At 45.8% G+C, this 24627-nt stretch overlaps 1 protein-coding gene across 3 annotated transcripts in view; it reads right to left on the reverse strand.

The window, feature by feature from the left end:
- Positions 1–2073: 2073 nt before the first annotated feature.
- LOC129865169 (neuroepithelial cell-transforming gene 1 protein-like) overlaps positions 2074–24627 on the reverse strand; it is a 35519-nt gene continuing 12965 nt past the window's right edge. Inside the window, exons 1-10 of one of the 3 annotated variants that reach the window (XM_055937690.1) lie at positions 23016–23071; positions 22548–22614; positions 18232–18294; positions 6426–6710; positions 5633–5695; positions 5237–5410; positions 4790–5047; positions 4508–4678; positions 3955–4141; positions 2074–3838 (exon numbers count right to left, since the gene is read on the reverse strand). In XM_055937690.1, coding sequence (XP_055793665.1) covers positions 3396–3838; positions 3955–4141; positions 4508–4678; positions 4790–5047; positions 5237–5410; positions 5633–5695; positions 6426–6710; positions 18232–18294; positions 22548–22614; positions 23016–23056 — 1752 coding nt within the window. In that variant the 5' untranslated portion in view covers positions 23057–23071 and the 3' untranslated portion in view covers positions 2074–3395. Of the gene's footprint in view, positions 3839–3954; positions 4142–4507; positions 4679–4789; positions 5048–5236; positions 5411–5632; positions 5696–6425; positions 6711–10004; positions 10253–18231; positions 18295–22547; positions 22615–23015; positions 23072–24627 lie in introns of those variants that run through there. The other 2 variants (XM_055937689.1, XM_055937691.1) reach the window with 2 other exon arrangements.

Raw genomic sequence — 24627 nt, forward strand, 5'->3', positions numbered from 1 at the left:
GTCATAACAACCTATATGAACCCCCAATTGCCACTGTTAACATGCCCATGGTATTAAAAGGTTTTGATGGTCCGTCCGTTAAGTCTCCCTTTCAGGGGGGGAATTTGCTGTAAATACAGTCAGTGTTGTTGTGAGGAATGGAAGATCTGGGGACAGACTGAGGTAGAGTGCATTCTGAAAGTATTTACACCTCTTCCCTTTCCACATTTTGTTGCGTTACAGCCTCATTCTAAAATGGATTTAATAAAAAAATGTCCTCATCAATCTACACGCAATATCCCATACTGACAAAGTAAAACATGTTTTTAGAAATTTTTCTAAATATCTTAAAAATAAAAAACAGAAATACCTTATTTGCATAAGTATTCATACCCTTTGCTATGAGACTCGAAATTGAGCTCAGGTGCATCCTGTTTCCATTGATCATCCTTGAGATGTTTCTACAACTTGGAATTCACCTGTGGTAAATTAAATTGACTGGACATGATTTGGAAAAGCACACACCTGTCTATATAAGGTCCCACAGTTGACAGCACGTCAGAGCAAAAACCAAGCCACTCAAAGGAATTGTCCGTAGAGCTCCGAGACAGGATAGTGTCGAGCCACAGATCTGGGGAAGGGTACCAAAAAATGTCTGCAGCTTTGAAGGTCCCCGAGAACACAGTGGCCTCCATCATTCTTAAATAGATGAAGTTTGGAACCACCAAGACTCTTCCTAGAGCTGGCCGCACGGCCAAACTGAGCAATTGGGTTAGAAGGGCCTTGGTCAGGGAGGTGACCAAGAACCCAATGGTCACTTGACAGAGCTCCAGAGTTCCTCTGTGGAGATGGGAGAACCTTCCAGAAGGACAACCATCTCTGCAGCACTCCACCAATCAGGCCTTTATGGTAGAGTGGCCAGATGGAAGCCACACCTTAGTAAAATGCACACGATAGCCCGCTTCGAGTTTTCCAAAAGGCACCTACAAGACTCTTAGGTCATGAGAAACAAGATTATCTGGTCTGATGAAACCAAGATTGAACTCTTTGGCCTGAATGCCAAGCGCCACGTCTGGAGGAAACCTGGCACCATCCCTACGGTGAAGCATGGTGATGGCAGCATCATGCTGTGGGGATGTTTTTCAGCGGCAGGGACTGGGAGTAGTCAGGATCGAGGGAAAGATTAAGAGAGCAAAATCGAGAGATCCTTGATGGAAACCTGCTCCAGAGCGCTCAGGACAATGACACTAAGCACACAGCCAAGACAATGCAGGCGGACAAGGACAAGATTTTGAATGTCCTTGAGTTTCCCAACCAGAGCCCGGACTTTAACCCGATCAAACATCTCTGGAGAGACCTGAAAATATCTGTGCAGCGACGCTCCCCATCCAACCTGACAGAGCTTGAGAGAATCTGCAGAGAATGGGAGAAACTCCCAAAATACAGGTTGTACCAAGCTTGTAGCATTATACCCAAGAAGACTCAAGACTGTAATCGCTGCCAAAGGTGCTTCAACAAAGTACTGAGTAAAGGGTCTGAATACTTATGTAAATGTGATACGTTTTTTAATTTTATAAATTTGCAAACATTTCTAAAAACCTGTTTTTGCTTTATCATTATGGGGTATTGTGCGTAGGTTGATGAGGGAAAAAACAATTAGAACCATTTTAGAATAAGGCTAACGTAACAAACGCATTGTATTTTTCTAAGATAGAGGGACGAGGGCTGGTTTGTTTGGGAAGAGGAATTCCTCGTAACTCTGAAAGTGAAAAATGTTTTGCTTGTAGAGGAATGTGAGGAAATGTGGGTGAATGTTTAGAAAAGATTTCCAAATTATGAGCTCTGCATTGTTTAGTGGGGTCATCACAGCTCCATGGAAAGTTAAGTCATTTGTATGTTATAACCAAGATGCCATAATGGTGTAATCATTGTCGTCACGCCATTAACTATCTAAACAATTCAGAGAACTCTCAAACAGCTGCCAAGACAGCAACCAACAGCCGATGATGATTGTGTTAATGTATGACACATGTACAGTTATTCAGTCCAATTTGTGGATGAAAATAGAAAGATAGTAACTCAGGAAGTCAGATGCAACTCTTACACAGATCTTTATTATAGATTTTTGTGATGTTTTTACACCACATACATACAGGCCATGGCAGTCATATCACAGCCCTTTACTAGCGCTTCACTTTTCAGTACAGTTCTTTTCAAACAGTCAAACCCTCATTTTCCTTCTACAAAACACTTCGACAACACCTTCATCTGTTTTCTCCCTCAAACATACATAGTCTTTCTTTACATTTCTCTCACTGGCTTTTTGACCAGTGCCTCCAACCTCCATTTTGGACAAGGCACCACATTCCAGCTCACTCAGAGCTCCATCATTGCGTGGCTAGTGGCTACACACACCTTGAAAACAAAACCCCCAACTTCTCAGTTCAAACACGTTCAACATTTCCCTCTTTATTTCCACATCTCTTAAATCTTCTTCTAACATACTCTTTTGCATTTCTCAACCCATCTTTGTGGATTCTGTCAGCTATACGTCATCTCCTTAGTAGATCCCAACACATCAGACAAGTATGTACATGCTCCTGCCACTACCGAGGCTGGGTAGTGGCAGTGTCAAAAACTAAAGCTCCATGCAAGATTGCTACATTAAAAAGAGATAGAGTTTCACCAGGAAGAGTCAGCTTTTTAAACCAACATGGCTCAGTTTAAATTGTTTTTACATTGCAGTAAAACAAAATCTCATTTGATGTTTTTTTCCCCCATTAAAATGCAATTTGATTAAAATTAATGCCATCAACTGCAGTAGATGCAAAAAGGTGACCGGATCATAAAAAAATATCTGTTATTAGGAATGTACAAAAATAAGACCCGTCCTGCAGTACACCTACGAATCAGACAAATTGTATAGTTTTCAGTTTCGTATACATCTCATCTATTGTGGGAACTCTTCCCTTCTATCCACCTCACATCCCCGAAAAGAGTTAAAGAACTTCAGCTAAAAGCTAGAAACAGTGCTGTTTTAAACATAGAGCTACAGTAAGTTCAGATTGAAAAAAAAAAAGGAGTAAAACTTAAAAAAAAAAAAATAATCAAACAGTAAACAGGACAATATGAACAACTTGTCTGTAATTACTGAAAGCCAAGCAGGCCTCTCCAGAATACTGAATGGTATGCACTTAGCCCCTTTGTGGACAGAACCAAACAGTGGAGGGATGGAAGGGTAAAGTAAATAGCTGCCAATGGGGACAGTAACACAAAATACTGTTGTAATAAAACACACAGACACATAAATAAAAAGTCCCACGGGAGGGAACACCCAGCCCCCCCCACTCTGCTCCCCCTCCCTTATGTACAAACATATTGTCCGCTCGCCCAGGAGTCCATTTTCTCCCCTCTAATCACACCATGGTCTCCTTCCTCTTCCCTAAGGCACTGAGGGAGCGCTTGTCCTTTTTGGTTTTGTGTTTGGGCGACGGGGAGGATAGTGGTGATGAAGAGGAGGATGAGGAGCGGGAGGAGGGAGACGTTGAGGTGGGACTGGGGGTCTCGTCCCCGCATAGCGAACTGGAGGCGGACGTTGCACCTGCGGGCGTCAAAGGGCAGTTCTCGTCGGCCTCCTCCGTGTGGATGATGGAGATTTTGGAGGAGTGCCGCTTAGAGTGGGCGTCGGCTGCCGGGGAGGAAGCGGGCGTGGTGACGGCGGCGTCGGCGGGCTGGTGGACGGAGATGGCGCTGCGCAGGCAGTTGAGCCACTGCTGCTTGTGGAAGACGTCGTTGACCTGCAGCGTGTGGGACTGGCCCCGAGACGGGTCATGGAAACGCACACGGAAGATGTTCTTGGCTGAGGAGATGAACAAGACGTTAGATTAACCATCAGTTTCAGTTACAGGCTTTAACCTCTAGATAGACATGGAAGATCATAGGGGAGGGGTCATAGATGAGGAGTCAGCGACTCACCTTTGTCGGAGTTACTGAATGCTCCTCTGAAGGAGCCACCCATTTTGACATCTCCATCCTGCAGGTCCTCCAGCACCAGGTCCTGCACCGGGATTGGCTGCCGGTACACCTGGAAACAGTGGTGCTCGTTCCGCGTCACAGACCGGGTCATCACCAACAGCTCTGTGAACAGGAACACATGCAGCTTCTGGAGGGAGGGAGGACAAAGGAAAGGAGAGAAAAAAAAGAATATTAAAATCAGATCATTGCCAATGTTTTGTTTAATTTCAGGCATAGTTTTTCACATTCTCATCTGCCAACAGATTATTATTATTTTCCTGCGGATTTATCATTGGTAGAGATTCTCATGTGGTTATGTAATTCATGTGTTATTCGGTTAATTTCAAATGAAAAAGGTCCAAGTTTTGGCCCCGACTGCCTTATTTGGGGGTGCAGAGCTCAAGTTTGTGCACGTGAGGGTTAGAAGGAGCCAGGGAAGAATCATTGCTTTAGGTGGATTGGGGTGCGAGTGTGTGTATTTTAGCATTATAATGTGTGTGTGTTCTAAACTCACTGTTCCGCTCTTGTTGCGTAGCTCGCCGTGACACAACAGACTCTTGCACTGGTCGATGCGCGGGTCTCTTTGCCTGTCGTCCAGATACTCCAGCTTGTCTATGTAGTACTGGCTCTCTGACTCACCCTTCTTCATGTTGATGTCAGACAACACACCCTGGATGATGGTGATCTGGAGACACACACACACACACTGTTATAGTCACAAACTGATAGGACACAATGATATATTTGATGTTTCAGAAAGCTGTATTCATAAGTGTTTGTGGGCGTCTCCACTCACCGCTAACTCCAGGTGTGGCGTGTCAGGGTGCTCGGGTGCCGTGTGTTTGAGGATCTCTTTGAGCAGGAGGGGGTATTTGAACAGGCGGGAGCGGGGGATGTCCAGGAAGCTCCACAGGTCCAGCTTCCTGCTGAAGGGAGACTCCAGGCAGCGCTGCAGGAAGTCCTGCACCCTCCGGTCCTGTTTCTTCTGGTCCAACAGGGCCTTGGCCGCCACCTGGTTACTGCAGTAGTCTCGGTATGCATTCAGCCCTGGCAACTGGTGGGGAGAGAGATGTACCGTTAGCACTTTGGCCATTCACTGCTAGATAAACATAAAGATGTCATGTCATAAAGGGGCATCTTTATGACATCTTCAACTCGTTGGTCCCTGCTAGATAAACACTTACACAGGTAGAGAAAGACAGAGAGAGGCCAAAATTGAGTGGGCACAGGCCCTGGTACATACCCAGCTAACAACGATTTGTCCTATCTGTCCCACGGTGCCGTCGGGGCCGGTGGCTCTGGCCAGCTGGGCAAGCAGGTCCTCGTGGAGGGGGATGTAGGCATCCAGGTCCCCGAAGATATGGGTCAGCTCCTCTTCCGACATGATACTCAGCTTCAGCATGGGGTCGTGGTACGCCTGGAGGAGACAGAAAATAGAGCCAAGCGGTCATTCAACGGCTAACAGTTTATTTAGAAAGAGAGGGGGAGGCTAAGTATAGCTCTGGAGGAAAGGTTTTAGTCAGATAGAAATGGAATCTTTTCTTTTTATAGCTAATGGGTAGAGGAGAGCTGCCAACTAGTCCGATTTAATCTGTTTGCCTGGTATGTACTCTTGGAGGGTTTGAAATAAAGTACGAACCTTGCGTGCGAGCTGGAGGTCCTCAATCAGGTCCTGTTCTCCGCGAGTCAACTCAAATATGGCCTGAGGGGGAAGGAGATGAAAGACGTATTTAAAACACCATGGAACAGGATGTCACGCCAAATTAAAACACAGTACATATTAAACCGCATCAAACTAAAGAGGACACCAAATTACTGAGGACATATTAAAGGAAGAGGACAAATCAATGCCAAATGAGTTGCCAAATTCTTGGGTCCCTTCTCTCTCTCTCTCTCAATTACTCTCGGTCTCTCTGTGTTGTTTATGGCTTGAGATTATTCTGACAGTTGGTTGAGAGGTCTGCCAGGCCAGGGGTACATTAGTGACGTTAGACACCAGCTCTGGAACAGACTGGTGACAGACTGGGCCCTGACCGCTTCTAACCCCACTTAGCTCACGCAGCACAAATACCGAGGGGGCTTTCAAAACAAACAGTCTGAACTCTTGTATGAGAATCAAAAGAGAAGAACAGAGCGAAAGAGGGGAGAAGAGAACGGGAAAAGCGCCCAGCCCTCTGGCTTTAATAACTCTGTCCCAGGCTAGGTTGAATACCGTGGCGTCTGGCTATGTGACCTGGAGCGCACTCAGTCATCTGGAGCACTTCAGCAGGGCCAGCCGAACTAGACACCAGGTATGTGGTTCAGTCTCTCACCTCACACTGTTCTAATCTAATCAAACCATCTATTGTTGCAGCCGAGTTCCCATTCTTTCTCCATTGGGATTTGTGTGAAGAGAGATTTGAGAAGTCTATGGTGACAGTGTTGACTCTCACCTCCTGTCTCTTGATCTCCTTGGTGGAGAAGGTGCCCTTCTGGTGGACGTCTAATGTCTCCGACCACAGCGTGCTGTTGCGTCTCTTGGGCGGCGTGGGCGCCGCCGCCTTACTGCATGGCTTCTGGGGCACGCCCGGCGTCTTGCCACCATTGCCATCGCCCCGGAAGGACATGGACTGGATGGTCTGGCCGAAGCGCCGGACGGCCCCATTCCTCACGGGGGAGATGAGGTTAGCCAGCGAGTTCACCCTGCCGAGAGGACGGACACGCTTGTTGCTGGGTTCCTGGAGTGAAGAGAGAGACGGGAGAAAACACAGATTAGGCTTCGGATCCTCAACTTCCTTTATCATTTACCATAAACCCAACCATCTGAATTCCAACTCTTTTAGCAGAAGCCTCACCAGGAAACAGCTAGAAGCTTCCCCATGACTGATATCACATGGCCCTCATGATGCCAGCCACGAATCCCTATTGATGACACTACCTCCACAAGGGACTTGGTCGGGAAACTGTTACTAGGGAGGAGGGGTTTGGCGCTGGGGTCAGGCCATAGAGACAGCGGGCAGGAAGAAGCAGCAGCCCCAGCAGCTGTTGCCTCCATCACGTGAGGACTGAGGAGCCCAGGGCAGGCTGGGGGAGCACAAAGACCCTCTTTCAGACTGCAGCCCAGAGGCGCCGACCAGAGAAGGGGCCTGGAGGCATGCCAGGAATGCACCCCTGCTCTCAGCTGTCCAACACACTCACACTACACACACTTACTCTGTCACTCACACACACACACCCCAGCATTACGGCCTGACTACAGCAAACGGGCCGTGAGTCTGGGACTGTTCAGTCACTCAAACATGGGAAGACAAAAGGCCTCATCGTTTAACTCCCATCTCCCAGAGTTCAGTGATGTATGGGACAGGACGGTACTGTGTTTGGACAGCCACAGTAAAACTGATGTGTGACTCTGGACGGAAGACCACCAGTGAGAGACAGAGGAACTAACAGGCCTCGTCTTCAACAGGTACCAGAATAGTGGAAGTCTCAGTCTTTTTTAGGAGTCACAGGGGGGAGGTTGTGGGTGCGAGTTGGAACAGGCCCTGGAGCCCTCGTCGCGTGAGAGAAGCACCACACCTGTGCCAGGTAATCCCGCTTCACCCCCCTGTACTGAGCCCTGAGGCAGGGAGAGCGCAACACTCCCCTGCTAATGGACTGGCCCGCTGCCAACAGCAACAAACATCACACTGCAGATCTGAGGTAATGAATTCATAGACAGAGACCGCTTCAAAAACAACCATAAATATCATGCAATTAGACATGTTTTGTGAGTAAAAAAATCTGTCTTATGAAATCTATGCTGCATGTCTATTGGAACCCCCAAGCTCTTAAACTCTCTGAGCCTTTTCCTGACTCAGGATGAATGGAGTTTTGCCTTGGCTCAGCGAAACAGAGAGCCATTCAGACTCCTCCTGGCCCCAGAAGCAGACCACAGCTGCAGAACAGATCCACCCCAGAGTCTGGCGTGAAAGCCACAGTGGCTGCGGCCAGCTAGGGTCATGGTCCAAATGTGGTCGGGGTCTTTGACCAGGACCGCCAGACAGTCCAGGAACTTATCTAAACCACAGAGCCAATAAACCGAGAGGACCAACGCTGACCACATCCGAACCGCTCTGACGGTGGTCCAGAAATGGTGCGGTCAGAAAGGAATCCCAATCCTAAAACACAGGCCTGGTTTAAACCTCTTTAGACTTTATTTTAATGGGCCTCATTACTGAGTGGAGAGAGGACCATAACGGCCACACTGTGACCAACTAGTTCTGCTGTAAACCCCATTGGACAATGGAAACAGAGAGAGGAAGAATTTGCTTTGGAAATCATGGGGTCTTTCAATGTAAACTTTGGAAACGTGTGTTGCCCATTGTGCCTTTCCTGTCATTTGGGGACCGGCCCTGGAATAACAAAGGCCACTAGTGCTGTTCTTTGTACACCCACCCAGTGTTACTATCAGCTGGACACCGCAACATGCAGACTGATAGAAACTAGTCCTATTCCAGGCAGTTTGACTACAGGGAACTCCCTGGAATACTGTTCAGTCTCGCTCCCTTCAGGAAGCCAGACATATCCGGGGTTTGTGCTGCTGGACTGTATCGTTCTGTACCGTCTTTGGAACACCCCCCCCCCCCCTCCCCACCACAACACAGATTGAGGCACCATGGGTACGCACTCAAATCTTCCCTAATGTCCTAAATTGGCCTCTGGTGATATTTTAATAACCCTCCCACACAATTCTCCTTCTACCTCGCTATCTCCAACCAGAGAGCCAAAGGCTCATCAACTAAATGGATCTACTTTTTCAGCCATCCCCCACAAAAGCACCTTCCTGTGCCCCTGGCCTCCCTTTGATGTAACACCACATGTTAATCCCTGCTGGCTTGGCTGTCCCTCCCTGCTCCTGCAGCTCTCTCACTGATTACAGCATAGCTGATAGCAGGGCTCTGAGGGAGTGGAACACCACTGTTTACCCTGGATTCCAACAAAAGAGCTCATCAAAGAGTAACTGTGGAGTGACTTAGGTTTAAAAATGGGTGTCACAATCATGGACATCTGTTGAGAAATGCGACTACTCACTTCATTGAAGAACTCAACTTCTCCTTTTCTGATTTACTGACAATGTAGCCGCTGGCTTCCCCCTGAAACCCCTTCCGAAATCTAACCACAAAAACCTTGAATGGGGGAAGGAAGGAGACTAGAGAAGTGAGTAAGAAAGGCTGCTACTGACCAGTGGCTCTGTGTGAGTCAGAGAAGAAGAGGCACACCTGGGTTCTACCCCCCCCTCCCTGTAATTGTGTGTGAGGAAAGCTCCCAGCCTGCTGTGTGAGCACTCACACCTGAGAGCCACTGCACTCACTGCCCCATGGCTCTGAGAAAAGGAGGGGGGATCCCAACTGGCAAACTAAAAATGTGCAATAATGTTGGCATTAAGTTCCAACTTCAAACCACACACATTCCAAGTTAGAATGTTATTGGAATTAAGAATTTGATGAGAAGTCGCAAGCATGGTGCTGATCTCGGTATGGCTATTTGTCCCCTGCTGTTACAGTGCTGATGAGGTACTACTCATCCCCCAGGGCTAGGATACATTACCTGTCTGGGCAGATAGATTCACACAAAAGCCAGCAAAGCTAAGGGGATGGATCGTTTTATGACCTCTGCTCAACAGGTTGAAGTTATCTTCAGTCCGACAGTATCATGGAACAAATATCTCTAAAAGTTTGAATTGAACAAGGTTCTGCCAGAGACTAAACACACCACACACACCTTACTATGGTGCAGTGTTCAGGTGAGATACGAAGTATGTGACAAATACGCTTGTGACGAAGCTGTTGTTTACGAAGCATGGAACAAATTGTTTGATTTGATAGAACAAATGTTTGATTTGAAAGAGCAGGGCAAGGTGCTGACTCAGTCCGATCTGATAAGAGATCAGTGGCTATCGCAGCAGAGAACAAGTTCCTATCCAACTGATACCAAATGACAAAGTCAGCAGAAAGAACATACTGGGAGAAGCAGTGATTGATCTAGTATCTCACCTCTGAGTCTTTGTTGCCTCGGTTCTGACAGTCTATAGCTTGTAGAGTCCGTTTGATTGGCACCAAGCTACCCAGTTCATCGTAAGCCACCATAGCGTTGAGTAAGAAAATCCAACAAGGTTTCTGCTATATCCAGTGAGTCTTCATTAATCCATATGAAAGAGTTTTTAATTCTTCTAAATATCTTTCAGAGAGTAGAACAAATTCACTCCACACACTACCGCTCTCTCATTCTAAACTTTGGTCTGAGGTGGAGTTGGGGAGGGGGGCGGTATAAATACTCCTTGGTAATGGGAGGAGCAAGCTCTCCGAACCCCTCCCACCGTTTAGGGGTGTTACTGTTGGAGGAATCAGACTCTTCTTGAAGGGCTATACAGGCGAAGAAGCCCGTGTGTGTGTGAATCACCAACAAAAAGCACACACACACACACACACACACACACACACACACACACACACACTAGTGCTAGGAGAATTCCATGTAGTGAGGTTTGCTGTTAAAGTGAATGGAAAAGTTACGCATCATGTGCATACAGTATTTCAGAACAATGATCTCTAAAAGTTCAGGTTTGAACAAGGCAGTCATCTGCCAGAGACTAAACACACACCATGCTAAGGTACAGTGTCCAGTGGAGAGAGAGAGAGAATAGGGATATCTGCTGATTCACCCACAGATCTGATGAGAGATCTGTGGCTATCGCATCAGAGAACAAGTTATAGTCCAACAGTATGGGCAAATAATCGAATTGCAATTTTTGAACCCAATATTACGATTGCGATTTTACTTTGATTTAAATCAAAACAGTAAGAATCATAGAAATAAAATGAGTGTTCCAATTCTATGGTTGGTGTTGTTTGTCATGACAACTAATGAAAAAGCCAGGTACAGTAGACGTTGTTGCGAAAGGGAAGGAACCCAAAGTGTTGGTCAGCGTTTCCCTGGAGACCCTTATTACATTTGAATGTTACATTCATGGCATAATATTTTATTATATATAAAAAAAATGCAGCCTCTTACAATATTGCAATTTCGATTCAAATTAGATTAATTGAGCAGCCCTAACTAAGAGAGAAACTTGCTTCATGTGTTTAAATGCTTTTTAAAACTAAAACAAAATAGAGAAATTCCTTCTGCGCTCATACTGATGAATCATGTCAAAAAGTAGGCTTAGATGAATTCTACTTCAGAAAATGAAGTCACTTCCTTGAAAACAGCAGTTGTACATTTCCATCTATAGAATCTAGTTCAAACACAACCTATAACTACAGTGAAACATCATGTCATAAATATCACAGCTCCTTGAGTGAGTAAATATGGAGCCCTTCTTTGTCCCCTGGCTTTCTGGCGTGAAAGGTGTAAAGTGCATCAGTGTTTGTTGTCTGCTTTAGCTAACGACAGAGAGCTGTTACCAGGCTCTGATCAGCAGGGGATGGGGAAGATCAATTAGAATATCAATAAGAGAGGCGCACTCACTCACCTCATTATATCACACACATGCGCACGCACGGTCTGCACTAGACCCTGTGTATTGAGGGCAGAAGTGTAGTGTCTGGGGGTGGGGTGGATTTAAATGAAGGGTGTTTAGTTTGTTATTACCCAGAATGCTTGTAGATACTACAGACTTCCAGTCATTGCGCTAATCATCTTCCTTCAAACTGCACAGAGAGACATAAAAATGGTATCCACAAGTTCATCAGACTCCGGGGAAGTAGATAAAGAGCCTCACTGACAAAATCCTAAAGTATCCCTTTAAAAAGGGGGCAATTACATCTGCACCCAGTTTAACAGTAGAAAGAAGTGAGAAACTAAACTCCGGTCATTCTGAAACAGAGTTTTAAAGTAAAAGACACGCCTGCTTCCCTTTTCCTGACAGACACATTCATGCGCCATTTGAATAAAAGTGAACTGAGATGTGATTAGAGGCGTGAAAACGCCCGTGGCAAGCCATTAAACCCTGCATATGTTGCTACATACCCATATAACTGCTGTGCAAACGGACTGCAGAATCCAAGGTGTTGACTGTGTGATGGACTGGATAATGTGCTGAGGTGCTATGTGGTAGAAGGGATGTGAAACCTTGCTAGTCATTTAGCCAGTCTGTCTGTGTGTGTGTAGCAAACAAATTAAACCAATGTGAAGGCTCAAATTCACCCTCCTGTGTCAATACTGAGGTGTGAAACAGGACATATGCAACTAAGCATGTGTGAGAGTGAGAAAGTGTGTGTGTGTGTGTGTGTGTGTTTGGTGACAGAAGTGAGAGAGCCCAGACGGGTTATTGTTGCTAAACTACATGAGGACTGGCACCATGGTTGGGAATGTGGCCATCAGGACTGTTTACTCTGAGGTAAAACCGATCATGTTATACAGACCAAGAGGTCTCTGACAGTCTGGCATACATCACTCCACAAGCAGAGTCCACTCCACAAACTAACCCAACTAGTGGCGAGGAACCCAACTTCACACCTCCGGGCAAGGAATCAAATGGTAAATAACAGCCCAGGGGGAAAATCTCACTACATGTTGATTTGAGTGATGACTGGATTACTTGTGAAAAGGAGAGAGCAGTTTGCCAGAAGGGAGGATGGTGTGAATGATTACTCAGATAAGACTGAATAATAATATTTACTAAATGTCTGTTTGCTGGAATATGAACCAGGATACAGACCATCTGGAGGAGATGGACTATAAAACACACCACTGCCCCAGTGTACATTTTCAGTGCAGAAAGTCATGATTGATTGTATGTGAATGTCTCGAATGTCTGTGTATACAGGAAAAGAGTCTTTCTTTCGTGCAATCATCCAGACACAGGGAAGACAACGAGGTGCATCTCAGTGTTAGCCACTCCGTGTGGTGATACCGGAGGCTGAGCCACCCCTCTGTCTGGGCCATCACCAGTGGGTGGCCCGTGAACGCAACAAACACAAAAATCGCTCAACCAGCCGGGCCCAAACGCCCAGTCAGCTCTAATAAAAAGGTCTGACAAACAAATGTGTATTCACACACACTTACTTGATACTACCCTCTCACACTTTACTATCCTCCCCACACACAGAGTCAGGGAGGAGTGAGTCACCTCAGCCATAGCGCTAGCCTCTATTCTTCTGCGGTACCTCCCTGCCAGGAACAAACAGAGCTCTGGGGCTTACAGTTCGGACTGAACTGAACATGCCCTCCACATCAGCAGTACAGGAAAAGGCTAGTGTTTAATTAGAGCTCTGGGGAAGGCATACCAGCCAACACTTTCCAAGGGGACTAATTCACTCAACAAGTGGTGGAACCATTTCCCCCTGGTAGTGGGAGTTTGGTGCAGGAGTTCAGGTACAATAGATGGAATGAATCTGATATTAGTGGATTATTCCTCCCGATATTCATTTGGTCTGTGAGTCCTTATTTGAGCAGACAGGAAGAGAATAGGCATACGGGTGTTCATATACTATAATGAATCACGGCTTAAGCGTGATCATATCAAGCCCAGGCACTACCAGATTGAGTGGGCCAAGTGAAAGAAACAAAAATAGTTTCGTTTCTGATACACCAACTCATGTATTGCCCCATTTCTTACCATTTGGAATTTTCCTCCTTTGTTCTCTCTCCATTCTTCCCCACCTCTACCTGTTTCCCAATTTCCTGTGGTCTTCATTTCTCTCTGTCCCTCATTCCTCTGCCTTACCACCAATCAACCTATAACAACTAAAGTAGTCTGTCTCTTCAGCAGCTATTGGAGGGGCGATGAGGACAGGGCTTCTTATCCAGCAGTGCCCCACTAAAACCATCACAGAGCAGCCATTAAACACAATACCAGCGATAGACTTCACACCAGACAAACATCCCCTGCTACTCAATAGTTTACTTAAGTGAGTTTCACTCAGTGCACACAACCCGGACATCTCTGGTTGCTACCAAACAGTGTGGAGGTAACCAAGAAGCACAGGTTTGTCATGACACTGATCAATGCCACATTCATAGAGAGCACACACACACACCAAGCAAACATGCAGAAGAAAAAAAAAAAGGGGTGGTCAAAGAAGCTTGGAAAGTTACAACTTGTGGCTTCGGGTTTTTCAAGGAACCCTGATTCCAGACAGGACTGGCAATACTCAATACAAGTGTGCAGCATTTACAGCAAACACCTTCTAGTCAGGTACTCAACCCCCTGAACTGTTTTTATTGTGGCAACATTTTGGTTCTCTGGGCGAGCGTGCAGGTGGCAGGTCAAACCTGGAAGGGTGAGGAGGAGGGGGGCAGAGAACTATAGAACAATAGAAGTAGCCTATTGTTCATAGGTTGTTAACCTGCCTCAACCCCCTCCACCTGGGCCAAAGAGCCAGACAGCAAAAGGGGGGGGGGGGGGGGGGGGGGATTTGGCGACATGTGCAGGGGATGGGAGTAGATCTGGTGCAACAGGTTTGCGAATAGGCCGAGACTGCGAATCCGTAGGTAACCGCCCCGTCCTCGCCTAGATCCCTTATCCCCAGAGCTGAAGATCCGAATCACGTTCTGCCCATGGGGGGGGGGGGGGGGGGGAATTTACGCACACATTTTTGTGGTATGCACATTTGTCACTTTCACTCAAGTTTTACCGGTGAAACGTCCATGCGGCGTCTGCATGCCAACTATTGGATCTCAAATCAGTTTCATGAGGAGAAACATTTACCTCTTCTGGAGTTACACAGCGTTGTTCTGAAGTAGCCTACAGTGTGGTTTACAATTATGGACAGTGGGAAAATGTTCAAGCAGATGGGTTAGCAAACTGTAGCGTGCCTGTGTTCAGTCAAAGCACATATTTAGCCTATTGGAGCACGTTGTTAAAGTCTGGCCACATGAGAGGAAAATGCAACAAGTCACACAGTCATCCTGAAATCTCATAAGAAATGAGGTGGTGTTTTTTGTCTTATAGTAAAACTATAATACGCTATTATACTCAGTTATGTTATGTAGAATACCATCATGATGTGATCTTGTATGCAACATTGATTCAGCTTTGAGCTAACTATTAAAACGAGGACCATTCGTCAGAGTAGACTGTTCACCTAGCAGCCGAATGAGGTCATTTGACATTTTTGTCATTTAGCAGACGCTCTTATCGAGGGCGATTTACAACACCAATTAGGGTTAAGTGCCTTGCTCAAGGAGACAACGGCAGATTTTTGTAATCAGATTAATAATAGTACCCTGTTCAATTTGTCCCAAACCTCTATGACAGGCCACATTTCTAGTAAACACATACGTTTGATGACAGAGGAGTTGTTCAGTGAATAATTTCCCTCTCCATCCTTGCCAAACTACGACTTCTATGAAATATCACTTGGCAAGTTCAATGTAATTAGTCCGTTCTTCCCCAGCGGAGCCCAATCTTGTTTTGATCGTGTTTAGTGTGAGTCAGTGAGTGGTTTGACCTCAGTCATACACTACAAGAGCCTTCAACCTTTGCTTAAATCACTGCACTGCAACTGTTTCTCCAAATGTCAAATGTAGAAGTTGCGCCAAACGTAAAACGTCTAAGTGTTTTGGACACCCTGGGTTTGTCCTACTGGAGCAGCTGCTGCTGGGGTTGCACCGCTGCGGTCTCTCATTCTGAACGGTTAAGTTAAGAGTTAAAGCTTTGGCGATAGGGTTCAAACAAAAAAAACAACTCACCGTATAGAGAATCATTGTACCATTTAAACTGCTGTGAAATATATTTTTAATAACCGAAAATATTGTATTTTCAGCTGTTTGATGCTGGTGTACAAAACCGAAAATAAAAGACACAAAAATGAAACTCAAGAACGGGAAGCATATAAATAGTGCACATATACACTACAGCTTAAACTTGATTTCAGAATGACAGATGTAGAATTAACAAGGTTAACGTTTGGGATAGGGTTAAAACAAATCAAATGTAAAACGACTGTCTAGCACTGGGATTCAACACACGGCTTGTGGCTTACGCCCATCCACCATCTCCATCCAAAATGCTCTAGCAGGGTTTTGAAGGCATCTCCCGACATCCTCGGGACACGGATGGACATCCCATTTCCAAGTGAATCTGGCTGCTAGATCTCAGTACACAGCATGGCTGTACTGAAGAATGGATGTACCTTGTGTTACAATAACTCTGATCGTGAAGTGGTCATTCTGACACTCTAACAACTCCTTGTGTTGACAAATCACCAAGAACACAGTGGAAAAATAAGACTTTCATACCGTTGAAGGACAGATAGGATTACATCTGTATCCACACTTCCATTCCACTATAGTCCATCCCATAATAATACCACGAGGAGACTGAAATCAGCTCAACCATGAAAGTGTTGGAACGCCAGGCAACGATCATGGAATGAAGCAACAGAAACAAGGCATGTCATAATCTGTACCATGGGGCACTCTGTTCACAACGTTGACATCCGCAAACTACTCGCCCCCCACACAACGCCAAATATGTGGTCTGCGGTTGTGAGGCCGGTTGGACTTTCTAACAAATTCTCTAAAATGACATTGGAGTCGGCTTATGATAGAGAACGTAACATTCAATTCTATGGCAACAGCTCTGGTGGACATTCCTGCAGTCAGCATGCCAATTACACGCTCCCTCAAAACTTGAGCCATATTTGGCATTGTGTTGTGACACAACACTGCACATTTTAGAGTGGCCTTCTATTGTCCCCAACACAGGGTGCACCTGTGTAACATCATGCTGTTTAATCAGCTTCTTGATATGCCACAGCTGTCAGGTGGATGGATTATCTTGGTAAAAGGAGAAATGTTCATTAACAGGGATGTAAACACATTTGAGCGTAAAATTTGAAAGAAATGCGCTTTTGTGCGTATGGAACATTTCTGGGATCTTTTTATTTCAGCTCATGAAACATGTTCAGTTCAGATAGCTGACAGCTAATCTAATTAGCGGACACAAGCTAATTGACTGACTACATAAGAGAAACTGCTGATGCACAACCACATTTTGAAAGTCGCACCTTGTGCATTCTAGTATTTTAACTCTAGAAAGTAAGTCGAGACCCCGACAGAGTTCCCTGGTATAATAGACAAATATAGACCAGCCTATAATCCACCTCAAAATGTCAAACACACGATGCTACAGGACAATAACAAGTACTTGTATAGAGACTACCAGTGAAATGGCTCAAATCTGATTGAGCATAATGATGTGGGGCTGTTTAGAAATTGTGATGGTGAAAATCTTTTTAATGCACTACTATCAACAGTCTCATCAGGCCACCCTCAGCTTTCAAGTCATTTCTGACCCAAACATTTTACTGAAGTAATTAGAAGCGATCAAAAAAACACAAGATTAGGCTCCGCTGGGTAGGAACGGACTAATGTCCTCCATGTTGTCATCAAGTAAAAAAGTGTTCACTGGAAATGTGGCCTGTCATAGTGGTTTGTGAGAAATTTAACAGGGTACTATTAATCATCTGATTTCTCAGAAGAGTGCTTGTTATGTTTTGAGTGTGATCATTATACCCTGATGAAGACAGTTTGTCTGTCCAAACATTGGTTATTCAATAATTGCGTCGGAGCTCCTAGAGTGGGCGGCTCTCTTTTTCTTTACCAAGTGTTCTACTCCGCTAGCCAGCACCTCGCCTAAACAGGTATGTTTTCCTTTCGCCTCCAGATTGAGTGTGATAATGAAACCTATGTGGAAACAGCGCTAAGAAAATCATCCCACGTTGGAATACTGGTGACAGGCCTAGGGTGTGTCAGAAACACCAATAGACAATAGACCCACATTACAAAGATGTTTTCCAACCAACGAGTTCTGATCGTAAATTTACTAGAAACAAGAATCTTAGTAACTACAGTAGATTGTGATGGAATTCCCCGAACATGAGTTGATGAGTGTTGTGGTGGTTGCTGTAAACAAACATGGTCCTTATCTGGATGGTTTGAAGTGATATGCTCATGTATCACAAACAAACAGGACGGGGCTAGACTTTTGATAGCCTATAGACCTAGCTTCTTCAGACCTCAGCCAAAGATATACAGAGGTCAGGAAACTGTCCTCCATGTTGGCACCAAATGATCCATTGCAATGACATTCTATGTCTAGACTGCAATTTCCCGTACATTCATGAATGTCAACAACTCTTGGGGACAACAACAGTTTACAGAACTGTGTGCGTCACCTTGACAAACTGCAGGTTCAGGGTATCTATGCGGGTTCAGGGTATCTATATTGTGAACTCAGATCAGTGTTATGGGACGGTTCATTGTGTGTTTTACCTTGAAGTCAAAGCTGCACAGGCTGACTGCATCAGAGTCATCCTTCTCGCTGAGCTTCCGCTTCTGGGGACAGAGGGAAATGAGATTGTCATTATTATAAAATGTAGACAGATAAACTTACCAATATCTATACACAGGTAGACACCAATACCCCTACAGATACTCTTAGGCAGATACCCAAATAGCTACACACAGACACTCATGCGTGTGTGAAACCTTTATTTAACTAGGCAAGTCAGTTAAGAACAAAATCTTATTTACAATGACACCCTATCCCGGCCAAACCTGGACGACGCTGAGCCAATTGTGCGCCGCCCTATGGGACTCCCAATCACAGCCTGGATTCGAACCAGGGACTGTAGTGATGCCTCTTGCACTGAGATGCAGTGCCTTAGACCACTGCGCCACTTGGGAGCCCAAGTCTCTCCAATTCAGACAAAACAACTACATCTCGTCTGGACTCTGATGTCAGAAATAGTTCAACAAGAATAGACAACCACCACCACTCTGCCCCATTACCCTGTCCCACTGGTTTGAAAATAGCCCCAGTGAAGAGAAGAACTGCCCCATTGCTAAGCCCTATTACCCCAGGGACAATGTTCACCCCTGGAGGTTCCAAGCGCACGTGAACACCTGGGGAGAAGACCAGCTGGCAGGTGAGATGAGGTCTGGCCCGGAGTTTGTGTGTATGCGACTAGGGTTGTAAACGCTGGCATCGCCTGACTGCCGGGGCTCTTAGGGCGCTGTCATTAGGGCACATTAACCACGGAGGGAGTAGAGGGCCATCACAGGGTATTTAGGAAGCCGAGAAGTGACCACCGGTGTACAGGGTGACAGACCAGACAGGCTAGGACAGTATGTTGAGGTAGTTGTTTGTTATGAATAGTTGGTTTTGAAGGGGGTAAATGGCAATTTCTTCCTCAAACCTGTTAGCTTTCCTACAGTAAAGAGAACACATCGTGCAATATCTGATCACACAAGGTGAGAAAATGTGAATTTGCATGGTTCGTAAATTACAAGGGGACTACATATGCAATGCTCCAGATGAGAGAACAAGGCTAGATGATTAGCTAGCCTACTAAGGGGAGTGAACAGTGCTTTGGCTAAGAGAGAGTTGTGCAACACTACAGTACAGCTCCTAAATCAAGGGATTCTCATTGAGTGCTACAGCTGTTGGATACAGTAGTTTCGCACAGTCGTTTTTTTTTAAAAGGTAGACTAATTGAGGCAGTTAGGACCTTTTCTGAAGCTAATGAGGGAAGTGGGATAATGTATCAATCAATTAAACTCTTGTTTATAGTAGAGCTGACGGTAAAAGGAGAGGCTGAAACTGGCAATCTGATCAAAAGGCTACAGTGCAGCCATTCATCAACTAGCTATAAAAAAAGGCTCATTAGCCAATAGCTTTAGACTAGTCTTTAATCAGCTGGTGACTGAACGACTCATCATTAAGCTGATCCCCATTCGAAAGGAATTCAAGTGATTGATCAGAGAAAACCTCTTTAAATGTCTTGTTATTATCATCACAGGGCTTAACTGCATAGTGCTAGGCTAGCTTTTAAAATAACGATGGGTTTCGGGTCAGTTCTTTTATTAAATCATCAAAAGGGTGGGCCAGGTTAGATGGAAAGTTTACACTGGACTAGAGGCATAATGTAGAAGTTCCTCAGCTCATTTTATTTTACTAGGCAAGTCAGTTAAGAACAAATTCGTATTTTCAATGACGGCCTAGGAACAGTGGGTTAACTGCCTTGTTCAGGGGCAGAAAGACAGATTTTTTACCTTGTCACCTCAGGGATTCGATCTTGCAACCTTTCGGTTACTAGTCAAACGCTCTAACCACTAGGCTACCTACAGCCCCAACCTAGAACCTAACGCCGATCCAATGCAAGTCTGGGCTAGAGGGGTCTTCTCTTCAGAGCCTCCCCCAGACAACGGGGCTTGTTTGAGGGCAGTTTGCTGAGTCTATGTTGACTGCTGTTGCCCATGCAAATGATACAGTTTTACATTACCATGACATCACAGGCTAAACTGAACTTTTAAACAAACCCAGCATAGGCCTGAGAAAAAAGGGCATTAATGTCATGTGGGATTAGCTATAAAGAACTAGGTGATATTTCTTAAGCATGTTCTGCTTGATACAGTGAGAGAAGGAGAGAGTGGTAGAGGGAGGATGGGGAGAAGTGTAGGAAGGGCAGAGTGGGGGTTGGGACTGAGGCAACAGTGGACTTCTTTATTCTCACACACACAACCCTGGCCTATTATTGTGCTGGCCTGTTTGTGTGCGTCATGTGATAATGGCACCATAAAACCATGACCTGGTCAGCAGCCAGAATACACAACCTGGCTGGCTCTATGTAATTACCAGCACAAAGCAAAGTATGAGGTAGGTAGGCCTAGAAAAAGGTGGGGGCAGTGGGGTTGACACCGTGTTAAGGAATGCCATGGACTCTCAAGAGATTCTAGAACAGAGATTATGATAATCAGTGGTCATATACTTAGTACCCCACCTCAGTCTTTTGGTATGTGCTGGGTATGTTAATGTTGATGTCATTGAATTAGGGTGCTTGCGCTTACACACAGGGACACGCATACAGGCACATCAAAATACAAATCTCAATTCCTATGCACATACACACCTCTTTGAAGTGGGAATGTTTGCATGGAAAGCGATGCTGACTGACATTCTGGCTGTCTGAACACGTCGCTGGGAGAGACAGAAAAGCTACCATCTTTCCTATTAATTACCTGCCTACATTCATACAACAGCAGTTGGGTTTGATCGGCTGTTTTTTTTGCAGAGCTGGAAACCTAAATCACATTCTCAACATTACAGAACTGCCCTGAGGCCTTGCTAATGTAGTCTGAGATAATATGAAACACACTACAGACCCCCGCCTCCCCACCTAAACAGCTCTATGCCCGCCCCAGCCTCCAGAAAGTCCCTTACCTACCCCCATCAAAGCACAGGATCCTCCTAACCTTATTCAAGTTTCAAGGTAGAGATAAGAGGGGATGGGAGACAAAGGAGAAGAAAGGAGCCCACAGTTTCTTGTCTGTCTATACTTCTCTCTCTCTGGGTAGATTTATAAAGGGGAGATAATAGTGGAGTCGTGGGGGGGGGGGGGGGGGGGGGGCTAGGTAACAAGCGCCGTATGCTTGTAGTGGTTGAGCTAAGCGTGCCAGTTAAAGAACATTTGTGGAATCAAAGGCAACGTTTGGCACGAGATGAAGAGCCTCTGTCCTCCTCTCCTCTATCCCTCCGTCCTTCTTTTCATCTCGTCCTCTCCCCGACTCAGTTGAACGATGGATAGGGTTTCAGCTGGGGCTCACTCATAAACCCTGGAATAGTCCAGGCCTTGTCGCTCAGTTCCTTTCTCTAATCTTAACTCTGTTTCCAATCAGCGATCGTATTTGGGTCTAGGTTTTACTGTAAACAGCAGGCCGGCCAATCTAAGGGGAACAATGGCTATGCTGATTCCATTATGTTGAAGGGGAAATAGAAACAGGAAGATTTTTTGTGTTTGTTCACTGTTGGATCACTGGGTAGTGTGGGGAGTCTGTCCTGTGCCCGGCATCAGCTGTGAGGGTGTCATGCAATTAAAACGTTCCTGAATGGAGGATCAGATGGACCTGCCGAGGGCTTACGTCACCTCTCACTCAGAGGTGATTGCGAGTTGCCTAAACAAACTGCACTGGCGTGCATACATAGTTATCATCAGTTTACAGGGTTTCTGATGCTGCATGAGCGATTCAAGGTTTAGTTCGAATGCCTTTATGTTTGGCGATCAAGGTTATCATGAACTACGCAGATTCCAGATGAGTAATCTGTGTGTAATAGTGACAGCATCATCCACTATGGAGTAATGGACTATGTTCTGAATACCGACACACAGGTGATGCCAGATGCATCCAAGATGCAGTCCAAACCTCCTCTCAAAACCTTAAGACCAAAGTGGATCAGTCATTTGTCATTATTGTTTACTACTAAAATTACTTTTTCCTAAACTTAAGTGCACAGAGTCAGTATCTGTGGTCCAAGTCAGAGGAACTTCACAGCTTTGAGAATGAACAGGTCCATTTGCTTCCGTGCCTGTTGAAAAACACCAAGGCCAGATTTGAAGCCAAAACAGACAGTTATGACAGAGTTATAACAGGGACAGGCACTCTCTGTCCGCACAAACAGGCCGGATCGCCATAATCGTCCCAAACAATGCCAGGACAAAATGGGGAGGATAGTGGAATGAGCCGAGGTACCGGTCCTGTGAGGGAACAGTGAGACACAGAAACAAGAGCTGGATGGAGGCTGTACTCACCAGACTGAAGTCCCATTGAGGTCCAGCGGTGAGGAAGGTGAAGGAGCTCCCTCTTCTCAGTCCAGGCCTACAAGACGAAGATGGGAAGAAAAAAAGAGCTGGAAATGATTGCTTGATCAACAAGTACAACATGAATAACACCATACCCTACACCCTAATTCAAAAAAAGGTGACACTACTAAGACCTTTACATCTCAGGGCACGAGATGACATAACACACCACCACAACTCCACCAGGTAACAACCACACAATATCACAATGTCCAATGCTGCATGCAAGAACGCAAGCTCACCCGTGCCTTGTGAACGCTCAATCATGGTAGTGCAGGAAGTGCCTCAAACACAATTACTCCTTCAGTCATTCAGTGCCTTCCCCAAAGACCCATTCAGACAGAGAGAGCCATGCTCAGGTGCCAACGTATACGTCTGTGGCACACGGTGTATGAGAGTATTGGCTCTGGTACATACCACAGCTTGCTGTAGCCATAACGATGTCCGTGTTGCTGCATCCTCAGACGGCCAGCTAGGATAGACACGCAGCAGAGTAGACCCAGTCAGAGAACTGTCCTTCACCCCTCACTCTCTGTGCAGCACCCACAGGGTTACCAGGTCTCCAAGATGTCCTCACAATACTCTTCTCTCTATCTATAGGAGACAGCCTACCCCTCTCACATGTGGAGGAGGACCCTACCCACCCCTTTCCTAATTGGGGGAAGGAAGCAACTGTTGCCTCCTGTCGGAGGTTTGTTTGCTGAGCAACTAAGCGGGGAGTGCTTTTTAGGAGACACAGATGATGCCGGCCCACTGCTCCATTCTGGTCCCCCCCAACCTCATGTAACACCTCAAATACAAAACTCACCCTTATCAGGTTCTCAATGAATAAACATCAGGTTATATTCGATCATTGACAATAACCTGACGAGGGCGAGAACTGACCGTGGTCTTCAGGAAACAGCAAAAGGGAGCACCCCCCTATCCACATCAACAGGACAGCAGTGGAGAAGGTGGAAAGTTAAGTTCCTCGGTGTACATATCACCGACAAACTGAAAATGGTTTTCTTCACAGACAGTGTGAAGAATGCGCAACAGCACCTCTTCAACCTCAGGAGGCTGAAAAAAAAATGTGGCTTGTCACCAAAAACCCTCACTAACTTTTACAGGTGCACAATTGAGAGCATCCTGTCGGGCTGTATCACCGCTTGGTACGGCAACTGCACCGCCCACAACCGCAGGGCTCTCCAGAGGGTGGTGCGGTTTGTACAACGCATCACCGGAAGCAAACTACCTGCCCTCCAGGACACCTACAGCAACCGATGTCACAGGAAGACAAAAAAAGATCATCAAGGACAATAACCACCCGAGCCACTGCCTGTGTATTAGGTTGTCGTTGTGGAATTGTTAGATATTACCTGTTAAATACTGCTGCACTGTTGGATCTAGAAGCACAAGCATTACACTACACTCGCAATAACATCTGCTAACCATTTCTATTATGGCCGTCACACGCTGATAACAACCCACATAAGTGATGAAGCCAAATTTGACGGCTTTCAAAAGACCAGTTTCCACATGGTTTGGGTTTGAGTTAATGTCAAGGTGTTACTTAGATATCTTCTGAAAGCGTCAACAATATGTTCCAATATAAACCAGATCAGATCTGAAAACAGATTGGCGATAATGGAGTTAATATATTGAGAGACCTCAAAAGGAAATCAACCTCTACAATCCTGACATTCTTTCCTCGATTCCTCTGAACCACTTGTCTCTAGCATGTGTTCCTGTTGTACTGCTGTTACTGGGCCAAGTCATTCCAGTGATTCCATTGGCCTGCCTGCCTCGTTGCTACAGGTGGCATTGTGCAGTGACACAGCATTTGTCTATAGTGAAGGGCAGACTGCACTGACCACAGCTGTAGTGTCACTCCACCGCTTCCTATGTGGTCTGCACTCAGAATCAGTACGACTAGTAGTGGAGGCCTATAGGACAGTGGAGGAATTCCCTAAGTGTGAGTGAGTGAGAGAAAGAGAGAGAGAGCGAGAGAAAGAGAGCCCGAGTGTGAGAGAGAGAGAGTGCGAGGGCG

The sequence above is a fragment of the Salvelinus fontinalis genome, chromosome 11 (assembly GCF_029448725.1).
Source record: "Salvelinus fontinalis isolate EN_2023a chromosome 11, ASM2944872v1, whole genome shotgun sequence".
Taxonomy (NCBI): Eukaryota; Metazoa; Chordata; class Actinopteri; order Salmoniformes; family Salmonidae; genus Salvelinus; species Salvelinus fontinalis.